Here is an 11,558-nt window from a genome sequence, read left to right as displayed (position 1 = left end):
ATTGGCCTTAATTATCTCCTTCAAGGCCCTAACACTCATACTGGGAACTAGGTTGTGCCATGGTCCAAACACCTGTTCCTCCTACCCCCTGCCCCAAGATTCATATATTGAAACCTAATCCCCATGTGATTGTTTTAGGAATGGGGACTTTGGGAGGTAATTAGGACAGAAGAATGGAACCCTCACAAATGACAGTGCCCTCCTCAGGGACCCTGGAGAGCTATGTTGCTTCTTGCCCTGCGTGAAGTCGTCCAGAGAAGGCCCCATGGGTGAATCAGACTACTGGCCCTCACCAGAAACCAAATCTGCTGACACTTTGATCTTGGGCTTTCCAGTCCCCAGAACTGTGAGAAATAAATTTCTGTTGTGTGTAAGCCACCCTTCTGTGGCATTTTGTGATAGCAGTCCTAACTGACTAGGACTTTAACAGATGAATCTGGGAGGCCTCAATTCAGCCCACAATGGTGTTCTAACAGACTTTCCACATCTATCGTGTTCACTTGGGCAGTATCCCCCACCCCCTGCACATCGCATGCCACCAGCAGGGATCTCCTTCCTGGCTCACTATAGCGGCCTGAGCTCCTGGAAGGACAGCCTGGTGTGTCCACATGGAGGGAAGGCTGTCTGGGAAGCTCATATGGAGCACCTCATTCCCAATCTCCCCACCCCCTCACAACCTTGGACAGGGAAGGTCAGAATCACTGGGACTAGGTACAAACCATTTATTTTTCTATAAAGAGCAAAGTACAAAGGGGCAAGGGAGGGCAGTTGGGCCCAGAGGAGCAGCAGTGGGCAGGCCCCAGGCCCTGACTATGGCTGAGGAGGCCCTGGTGGCCCTGATGCTTCAGGAGCGAACCTGGGCTTCCAGTCTGGGGTGGAGGGGCAAAGGGAGTTGGGATGGGGGAGAGCCCAAGGTGGATGCTGCTGGAAGTCATACGAAGCCAGGCTTCATGGATGAGCGGCGGCAGTTGGGGCAGCTCCGCGTCCCATTGTTCTGCAGGCATCTGAGGAGGCAAAGGGCTCTGTCCACTCACCCGACGCCTGTCATTCCACTCTGGGTCCTGGGCTCTCTCTCTCCCTCCCCTTCCTGCTGCTGGGCTGGAAGGTATCCCTGGTGCCACTTAGCAGCAGGGGAAGGAAAGGCCTGGTCTCCAGGCTGGGGTACTGCTCTGCTTGCCCCTCTCCTGCTCTGTTCCAAGAGCCTTCAGGGCAGCGCCAAGTCTGGGATGGAGCTGGCACCTGCCATGGCACTGAGGCAGGGCTGGCCCCCTTCTCTGATCTGATGACCTTTAAGAGGCCTCTCACTTCCCTTGGGGATAAGGATACTGACAATGGCTGCCTCATAGGGCTGCTGGGAGGATTCAGTGAGTCAAGTGGGAAGTTCTTAGAACACACTTGGACCCCAGAAAGCAGCAGGCAAGTGTCTGCTGTACTATTAGTGGGATGCAGTCAGCTGGGCCCTGGCCTGGCCACCGCACAGGTGCCTCACCTGAGGTGGAAAATGTGGGAGCAGGGCAGGGCCTGCAGGCGGCTGTTCTTCTCGCCTATGGACTCGCCGCACAGGCCGCAGTAGAGCTCCGTCTCCTCCACGCACTCGTGGAAGCGCACGACATGGGCTCGCAGCTCCCGCTGCAGCCCCTTGCTGCGGCAGATGCCCTCACTCAGGCAGTGCAGTTTGAGCTGGCTCAGCTGGGGCCATGGGGAGACAGGAGAGAGGAGTAGGGGACAAGACCAAAGTCAGTGCTGGTGAGGTCTGGTCCAGCCATTTTCCTGCCCTGCTGGTGGACCTAGGAAAAACGTCCTGCTCTCCTCAATCGGTTTTCCTTGGAGCAGAAAGAAGGGGCTGGTGAGATCAGAGGTGCTTGGCAACCTAAATCTGCCTGAGGATTCCATATTTTGAAGAAATTTTTGACCAAAATTACTGCATTATCTCCCTAATGATTTGCTTTCCTATTTTCATTAAATATACATGGCTTGTCAGCATTTCTGATCAGAAAATTAAAAGATAAAAAAGCATTTCTGATCAGCCTGATAGCTGGATAAATCTGTGTGGGCATAATCTGGCTCAAAGCAAATATTTGTGACATTTTAGTTGGACTGTGCACTGATCCCAGAGAAATGCATATTTCCTAAAAGACCCTGAGAAATGCTGAGCCTGTTTCCAATATTTTAAGGTCTGGATGTGATTATAAATTTGGAGAGGTCACATCATGCTATAGAAGGAACATGGGTCCTGGTATTAAGACAGACCAGTTAGTGGGTGAGAGACCTTGAGCGCCTGAGTCTCACTGTCCTCACCTGTTGAAGGCGGCCACTGTACCCACTTCCAGGAAGACAGAGAAACTGGGAACCATTACCTATGAGGACCTGGGTGGTCCAGCTCTTAGGGAATGGAAGTCGCCTCAGGGAGTTTTAATGCACATCAAAAGGCTCTAAGGAATCTGCTATCCTCCAAGTGATGCAAACTCCTGCCCCTCCCCAAGAAGAGATCCCTGGTTGGGAATGAGACATCAGGAGGCTGAGGACGGCCACAGGCAGCTCAAGAGGACCAGCAAGGGCTCAGGGCACCAGCAGGCCCAGGGGCCTTCCCTCAGACCCATGCTCCCCAACTACTTGGCTTTTGACCAAAACACCAGGAGACAGACGCAGGTCTGACCTTGTTCCCCACCTCCTCGGCCAGGTCCTGGGCTCTCTCAATGGCGTCCAGAGCCTGGAAGGTGAGTAGAGATCAGGGCTGCAGGCAGAGTGTCTGACAGAGGCCTTGGCTCACAGCAAAGAAAGGGGTGGGGGTGGGGCCCGCAGAGACCAACAGGGCTGGGTGCACTGTCCTATGTGTGAAGGTAGTGGGAAGAGACGCACAGCTGCAAGGACTGTGTGGCAAGCCACTTCCTGCCTCATTTGTGCAGACATGGACGAGGTGGAGTAAGCCTGTCTCCAGGGTGCATGAGGGCATGGAGGCAGTTACACTACCCCAGGCCAAACCCCAGCCCGGCCCTTTACTAACTGTGGGCCCCTGGGCAAGTCATGGATCTTCTCAGAACTTGGAAAATACGGGATTGCCCTGGCCTCCTGGAAACAGGATGAGAGTGAAGTTAGACAAAGGGCCGAGAGAGCCCTGTTGGGCAGTAGACCCATGAATGTCAGCTGACTGAGTGGCTCCAAGCAGGATGTGCTGGGGAGTGCTGGGGGATGTAGGAAAGGGTCTGACCTCACCTTGTCCAGTGCCTTCCTGGCCACCCAGCACTTGGCCACACCCAGTAGCACCTGTACCTGCCCCCAGGCGGTTTCCAATTTCAGTCATGATGCTCATGGGCGGAGTCGTACCTGGGGAAGGCTGTCTGCAGAGCCAGGTGGGAAGGGGAGTCAGGCTGGGCCAGGCCTGAGGACCACCCCACCCCCGAGCCCCACAGCCCAATAACCTCACCTCCAGGTCCCCACGGCTTCTGTGGATGTCGGCAAAGCAGAGCAGGCAGAGGGCCTGCAGCGGCCGGATCCCCATGCTGAGAGCAATCTTCATGGATTCCTGTGTGGGAGAAGGCTGTCTCAGGCTTGCTCATCTGACCCCACCACTGAGGTGCCCTCCCCCCAGCAACCCCTCTGAAGGATCATCAGTATCCTAGGGCCTAATACACCTCTCATGGTGCTGAGGCTTCCTGCATGAAGCCACTGAGGTCACAGTGCCCAGTGAGGCAGCTGGCATCTGACAGGTAGAAAGCACGGCTCCAGAGAAGTGGCCTGATTTAAGTCACCCAGCTAGTTAGTGGCAAAGCCGAGATCTGAATCCAACGTAGTCAGAACTTCAGAGACCCTGACTCTTTTCTGTTTACTCTTCAAAATGCCCCATAGAGAATGCTGGGGACAGATGGAAGCTCCCTCCTCTAAGGATGGGCTTAAAGGGAATGAGACAGGGTGGAAGTAACAAACATCCTTTGGGGGTTCAGCTATAGAGCGCTGGGCCATGGGCAAGTCTCGAGGGCCTCCACGGCTGATCTGGAAGCAGGAGGTCCTGTAGGCTCAGGGTTCAGACCCAGGTCCACACCCCACCTGCCCACTTCCCTGCTGCCCCACCTCACAACACTCCATGGCACTGCCCAGGTGGCCCAGCAGGCGGTAGGCCACAGCCATGTGATACTGGCTCATGGCCCGGTACTTGAGGCTCCAGCCTTTGCCATAGTCGTTGACAAGCTCCGCAGCCTTGCAGGGGAAGAACAGGGCTTTTTCGTAGTCCTGCAGGGAACACAGAATCAGAGGGGGTCACAGAACCTGTTTCCTAGAAGAGGGCTCCAGGGCCCAGCCCTCTCTGGCTGCCAAGGGTCCTAGTGTTCATTCATTTGTTCTGGCCCCTGGGAAAGGGGATCCAGGTAGAGGGAACGCCCAGTGCCAAGGTGAGGCTCCGGGAGTAGAGGGTTTTCACTGGGATTGCTGCTGTGTCCAAGAGCCTAGAGCTATTCTTGGATGTGGGAGATGCACAATATTTGTTCAATGAATGAATGAAAAGGTAAAGGAACAGCTGGCTTCTCTTCCCACCCAGTCCCAAAAGTCTCTTCAGCTTCACAGCCACGCAGGGCCGGGGGCACTGGAAAAGCCCCATCTAGAGTCTGCCTCTTGGTGCTCAGCAGCAGCTGTTTCCCTGAGGGCTCAATTGACAAATCTGTCATTGCCAGCACCACAGGCTCCAAAGAGCATCAGAACAGACTTGATTCTCTCACACAGTCTCCTCAAACCTCCAAAGAACTTTTCTCCCTACTCATTGGTCAGCTGATGACCTGCCTCCTGGCCATTAGGACAAGCGAAGATCAAAGGCGCTCCCATGCCAGCCCTTCCCCACTCCATCTCCTACTCTGCTATCCTGGTCCCACTCTGCCTCCATCCCGTCCCTGCTCCAAATGCCAGACCACCCCAAACCCTGTTCTCTGCATCACTGAGGTCTCCCTCTACGGAATCATCCTCAACAGCGTACAACCATGTTATGGCACTTCTTATTTTCTTTAAAAACTAAAGCCAGGCATGGAGTAATCCCAGCGGCTCAGAAGGCTCAGGAGGACTGCAAGTTCGAGGCCAGCCTCAGCAACCTAACAAGGCCCTATGCAATGAGTGAGACTCTGTCTCAAAATGAAAACTAAAAAGGGCTGGGGATGCAGCTCAGTGGTTAAGCACCCCTAGGTTCAATTCCCAGAAAAAAAAAAAACCAACCAACCAAAAAAAAAAAAAAAAAAAGCCCTAAAAATAGAAAATGGAAATAAATGATTTAAATGGTATATAATACTTATTTTATTTCTTTCTTTTCTGGTGATACTATAGACTGAATCCAGGGGTGTTCTACTACTGAGCTACACCCCAACACTTTTTAATACATATATATTATATTAGTTGTTGCTTAATATATATTAGTTATGTATGTATATATACATATATATTATATATATATATTAGTTGTTGATGGACCTTTATTTTATTCATTTATTTATAGGCAGTGCTGAGTGCTGAGAATCAAACCCAGTGCCTCACACATGCTAGGCAAGTGCTCGACCACTGAGCCACAAGCCCAGCCCTCCCCGGTCCTTTTTATTTATTTTGAGACAAGATCTTACTAAGTTGTCCAGGCTGGCCTTCAACTTGTGATCCTCCTGCCTCAGTCTCCCAAGTAGCTGGCGTTACATGCATATACCACCTTGCCTGGACATATTAATATAATCATCTTTCTTTTCTTCCTCTTTTTTTCTTTTTTTTTAGGTGCCAAAACTCAGGATCAAACCATTATAACTATATTTCAAAATACCTTAAAATAAATGTACCTGGATAGTTTATCCACAGAGGGACAATATTATAAAGACAAAGAACAGTCAGTCACCTGTAATCCCAGGCTGAGGCAGGAGGATATCACTTGTTCAAGGCCAACTTCAGCAACTTAGCATAACCCCATCTCAAATTTTTAAAAAATAAAGTAAATAAAAAGGGCTGAGGATGTAGCTCAGTGATAGAGTGCTTCTGGTTCAGTCCCCAGTATCAAATACAAAAACAAGAGAGAGAGAGAGAGAGACAGACAGACAGACAGACAGACAGACACACACACTCTCCAAGGGAGTTGGTCTGGTTTCCTCAACAAGCCATGGAAAATAAAGAGGAAGGATAGAAATTCCAGCAGCTCTGGAGGCTGACGCAGGAGGATCACAAGTTCAAAGCCAGCCTCAACAACGGCAATGCACTAAGCAACTCAGTGAGACCCTGTCTCTAAATAAAACACAAAATAGGGCTGTTGGGCTGGGGACAGCTCAGTTGGTAGAGTGCTTGCCTCTCAGGCACAAGGCCCTGGGTTCAATCCCCAGCACCACAAAAAAAACAAACAAAATGCCAAAATAGTGCTGGGGATGTGGTTCAGTGGTCAAGTACCCCTCAGTTCAATCCCTGGTACCCGCACCCGCCTGCCCCGCCACCCTCCTCCCCTGCAAAAAAAAAAAAAAAAAAAAAAAAAGAGGAAGGGAAGGAATTTTCTATTGAAAGAGATAGGAAAGACACAAAAAGGCACACTAACGTGTGACTTTTGTTCGTGTTCCAATTCAAACAAGCTGAGGAGGGCGAGGACATATTTTTAGGATAAGTAGAGAAATTTAAATATAAACTGGGCATTAGATCTATTCAGGAATTACTGTTAATTCTGGTGTGTGATAATAGTATCGTGATTATGTTAGAAAGTGTCCTTATGAAACAAAATGGCTTCTAAAATTTTAAAGATGCAAACTAAACTACTTTGGGGTAAAAATATGATCTCACTACAATTTTCTATCACAACACTTTGGTTGAATGTGTAAATCAATCATGGCAAAAATATGAACAGTTTTCCCACCTAAGTGGTGGGCATATGAGTCTTCATTATATTATTCTATTTTCACATACAGTTAATTTTCTTCATAATAAAAAAGGTTCTTAAAAAATCTCTATCCCTCCCCAGTCCTGCCTCATTTCACCGAATGGCATCTAGTTCCCGAAAACAGAATTCTAGGTGGTTGTCCTGGATGCCCCTCATTCCCTCCTTCCTGCCTCTGATCCATCAGCATCTATACAGTCAGTTACCCCCAATTTATTAAGTTTGTGCCAGGCACCCAAATCCCATATGGCCCAAGCGACCAGGGTGCCAGGGAGGGTTATTTTGCAAGTTGCAGTCCCTGACCCAGCAGCTTCCCTCACCTGTGGTTCCCTCAGCCATGTGGTCCCTATCCTTCCTGGAACAGGACAAGTGTGCCTCTCCCGTGCCTACCGCTCAGGGCAGAGCTTTGCCTGGAGAACTTTCCTCCAGATTTCTGCATAGCCCATACTCTCATCTCCTTCACATCACCAGACATGACTCCTGAGGCCTTCTGACCACTCGATTTGAAATTGTGTGCCCACCCCCTTCCTGCATTGCCACCTCCTTGCCCTTTTTCTCTTAAGCACTTTCTAACATGCTACACAGTTGACTTCCTGATCATGTTGACTGTCCTTCTCACCCTGCCAGAAGGCAAATTTCGTGAGGAACTTTGCTGTTATTTCCACTACCACTGAGAAACAGTCCAATAATGCCTGGGATATAGTAGATGCTCAATAAATACCTGATGGATAAATCCTTACATCCCTGCTGTGAGTTGTCCTCCTTCACTGATAGACATATATTCTGGGGCTCAGAGAGTAGTGACTAGCCCAAGATCACCCAGCAAATTAGTGGCAGTACAGGCCCATGACCTGTTCTCACAAAGGGCTTCCCACTCCCCCAGGAAGTCAGACATGATGATGTGAATCCTGGCTCTGCCTTTCTTGGCTCAGTCTTTACCGACTTCCTTTCACCCCACCCCCTACTTAAAAGGAGGGCTGAACAAGACAGTACAACCAGGTGTGTGGCTCATGAGAGGCTCTCAGGGAGTCCCCGTTGCCCTCCCACAGGGGCCCAGACCCACCTTGACCTGGGCGTAGAAGCTGCCCAGGCTGCAGCAGACGCGGCACTCGAGCATGGTATCATCGTTGTTGTGGGCATAGCGCAGGGCCTTCTCGAAGCTCTCCAGGGCTTTCTGGAAGAGGCTGAGGCCCAGGAAGGCATTGCCCATGCTCAGGCTGACCTGGCCTCCAAGCTGGGCACCCGCCCTGGTGCCAGGCAGGCCGAGGCAGGTCTTGCAGTAGGAGATGGTCTTGTGAAACTCACATAGCTTCTCATTGCTGCGCGCCAGGTTCAGGTAGCTCTCCAGGAGGAAGTCGGCATCCTCCAGTTCCCGGGCAGTGTCGATCTGGACCACGGCAAACTGCCCACCAGGGCGGCAGGCACATGACGTACCCTCAGACATGGAGACTCCACACCCAGCCCTGGCCTTACAGCCAAATCAGCAGACAACCAGTTTCCCCCCACCAGCCTCTATGTTCTCTGGGTCCCAGCAACAGACTAGAAGCTTTGGTTCTTCAGTTCACTCGTAGCTTTCAGCTTGGCACCCTCCAGCCTAGATCGGAAGTCTCTACTGTCCACCAGCCCTACCCTCAAACCTACAGCCCACAGCCCCAGGCGCAGACATAGTACCTGCAACTGGAAGGCTGAAATTCAGCAGCCGAGGTCTGGGCTTGAGATCCCAAAGCCCTGAACCCTGAGGCTTGAGAACCTCAGTCTCAGAAAACTGAAGTTCAAGGCCACAGGCCCACATCTGAAGCTCAAGATGTGGCACCTAAGACTCAGGGCCTCAGATGTGGATCTCAAGCCTCAGGCTCTAGCCACTTGCCTGTGGGACACAGAGGAGCCTAAGGAAGCTATGAGGGGCCCTGGTACTGATCCAGCCCTGGCCCCAACCAGCCCACGCCACCCTGGGGAGTATGCCCACCTTCAGCATCTCTTTGTAGCGGCCCATCTCCGAGTGGGCTGTGACCAGGCAGCCCAGCACACGGAAACGCCCCACGAGGTCGGAGCTCTTCTCCAGGACCCTCATCCACACCTGCAGTGCCTTCTCCGTCTGGTTGGACTGATACAGCTGCAGCCCCTTTTCAATCTGCTGCTTTGTCTGGTCCTGCCCCATCTTCTCAAAGCCCTGTGGCTCACAGGGAGACCCTGGGGGCTCTCTGCCTCTAGGCCCTCATGGCACAGGACCCACAGTACCGGTCGGGAAGGAAAGCAGAGTTGGGCAGGAGCTGAGCAGGGCCTGGATGGAGAGCGGGCGCCACCCTGGTAACAAAGCTGGTTCAGCCCCTGTCTGCAGCTGTCCCTGCCAGTTGGGGCCACGTGGCCTCTGAGGAATGTCAGCAGCAAGGTCACGCGGGCCTCTGCCGCACCCACCCCAAGCTGGAAGGCGGCTTTCCCAGTGATAGTCACCCTGCCACCTGGGCACCCCCTTGGGCGTCTTCAGCACCCCCAACATTGACCCTAACCTCTCTGGCAGGGCAGGCCCTCCCTGAAGACTTGCCAAGGAGTCATTGACAGGTTGGGCAGGCCTCACATCAGTGAGGAGGACACAGGGACAAGGCTGGACACAGGCATCAGGAAGGCTGGGGCAAGTGCCCCGCCTCCTTCCCCCACCACACCATCACCCCGGCCCCTCTCCTGGTGTGGTTCCTGATTGACTGGGCTCTGTGGTCACTGGCCCCTGCACATGTCCACACCAATCCCAACATCTCGCCCAAGACGGGGCTGAAAAGATGATCTCTAGCTGGTGTCGGAGGTCTGCATTCTAGCCTGACCTTCTAACTCACAGTGGGTCCCTAGCTGGGTCATTCACCTCTCAGGGTCTCAGTGAGGTCCACAAGAGCTGGGCAGGGGGTGAACAGCAACTTGGGAAGCTGAGGCAGGAGGATCCCAAGTTCGAGGCCAGCCTTGGCAATTTACCCAGACCCTGTTTCAAAATAAAAAAATTTTAAAAAGCACTGGGGATGTAGCTCAGTGGGAGAGTGCCCTAGGTTCAATCCCCCCAGGAGCTCCATAAAAATTAAATAAACAGGACACTAAACCCGAATTCACAGGTGGTGACAAGGCAGTGATGCAGTGGGTCCTGGAGCCAGGCTGGCAGCCCTGGGACCCTGCTCTGCTGTGTGTTGCCTACGGGGTGGTGTGACTGTGGGCAAGCTGCCTGGCTCTGTGGAACGAAGAGAGCAGGCACCCAGCTCATAGGATTGTTAGAACTAAATGACTTACTAGTTGACAAGGACTTAGCGACTGGCACACGGGCCACTCTGCAGGTCTACAAAGTTTCCCAATTCCAGTCTCATCCCGTTTGAATGGCTCCCTAATAGTGAGCTTTAATGCCAGATAATATAGAGAGAAAGGTGAGGTGTTGGGGGGAAGCAGACATTTGAAGCACTAATTAATGCTCTTGGAGTTGAAAGAGAAGCCCCAGGTGGTAGGACCCCTATCTACCCTACCAGCTCATCTCTTCTCTAGGCAGGCTTCTTCTTGCCCCAGGGCGAAGCTCATCTCTTTCTTTCTTTCTTTTTTTTTTTTTTTTTTTTTTTTGCAGTGCTGGGGATTTGAACCCAGGGCCTTGAGCTTGGAAGGCAAGCACTCTACCAACTGAGCTATATCCCGAGCCCAGCTCATCTCTTTCTGAGAGGATAATTCCATGGTTTTTAGTATATCCACAGTTATGCCACAAATTTCAGAAGTCTGTCATCATCCCCAAAATATGACCTGTGTCCAGCAGCGATTACTCTCATTCCATTGGTCATGGTTGAATTGTGCCCCACCCCAATTCACACAGTCCTAACCTCTAAAATCTCTGAATGCAGCTGCATTGGAAACAGGGTTAGAGACAACTGAATCATTAGGGTGGGCCTCACTCCAGGTTGACTGGTATCCTTACAAGAAGAGATCAGGACCCAAACACAAAGAGAAGACCACGTGGCCACGAAGGTAGCCGATGGCTACGTCCAAGCCAAGGAGAGGCCTCAAGGGAAACTAGCACTGCTGACACCTTGGACTTCAGTGTCTGCAACTGTAAGAAAATCCATTTCTGTTGTTTAAGTCGCTGAGTGTTCATGAATTTGTCTCTTCTGGATGTTTCATAGAAATATAATCACATTATATGTGGCCTTTTGTGACTGGCTTCTTTTACTTACCGACACGTCTTCAAGGATCATCTATGTTTTAGTATGTATTGGTACTTCATTTCTTTTCATAGCTGGTTAATATTCACTATATGGATAAATCACATTTTGTTCATCACTGTATCAGCTGATAGGTATTCAGGTTGCTTCACTCTTTTGCCATTAAGAATATTCATTATGAATAACGATGTCATAAGCATGCACACATAAGTTTTTGTGTGGACACTTTTTTTAATAAATATATATATTTTTAGCTGTAGATGGTCACAATACCTTTATTTATTTTTACATGGTGCCAGGGATCAAACGCAGTGCCTCATACGTGTAGGCAAGTGCTCTACCACTGAACCACATGTCCGGCCCCCAGCCTTGGACATGTTTTTATTTCTCTTGGATATATGCTCAGAAGTGGAATTGCTGGGTCACATGTTAACTGTACATTCAACTTTCTGAAGAATCACTGCACCATACATACCCCTCCATTCCTTCCATCCTCCACACTCAATGCTCTATTAAGA

At 51.0% G+C, this 11,558-nt stretch overlaps 1 protein-coding gene across 1 annotated transcript; it reads right to left on the bottom strand.

The window, feature by feature from the left end:
- Positions 1 to 709: 709 nt before the first annotated feature.
- Positions 710 to 10,416, bottom strand: LOC306639977 (43 kDa receptor-associated protein of the synapse-like). Its single transcript, XM_079103679.1, is given in 10 exon segments — positions 710 to 1,004; positions 1,490 to 1,689; positions 2,657 to 2,710; positions 3,214 to 3,276; positions 3,278 to 3,310; positions 3,312 to 3,338; positions 3,425 to 3,523; positions 4,069 to 4,227; positions 7,929 to 8,267; positions 8,832 to 10,416. Coding segments are annotated over 10 exon segments (1,239 nt in total). The 5' UTR covers positions 9,024 to 10,416; the 3' UTR covers positions 710 to 931.
- Positions 10,417 to 11,558: the final 1,142 nt, after the last annotated feature.

This window comes from Sciurus vulgaris, assembly GCF_902686455.1.
Source record: "Sciurus vulgaris genome assembly, chromosome: 11".
Taxonomy (NCBI): Eukaryota; Metazoa; Chordata; class Mammalia; order Rodentia; family Sciuridae; genus Sciurus; species Sciurus vulgaris.
Note: the sequence above shows the minus strand (reverse complement) of the source record. Positions and strands in the feature narration are given on the sequence as shown.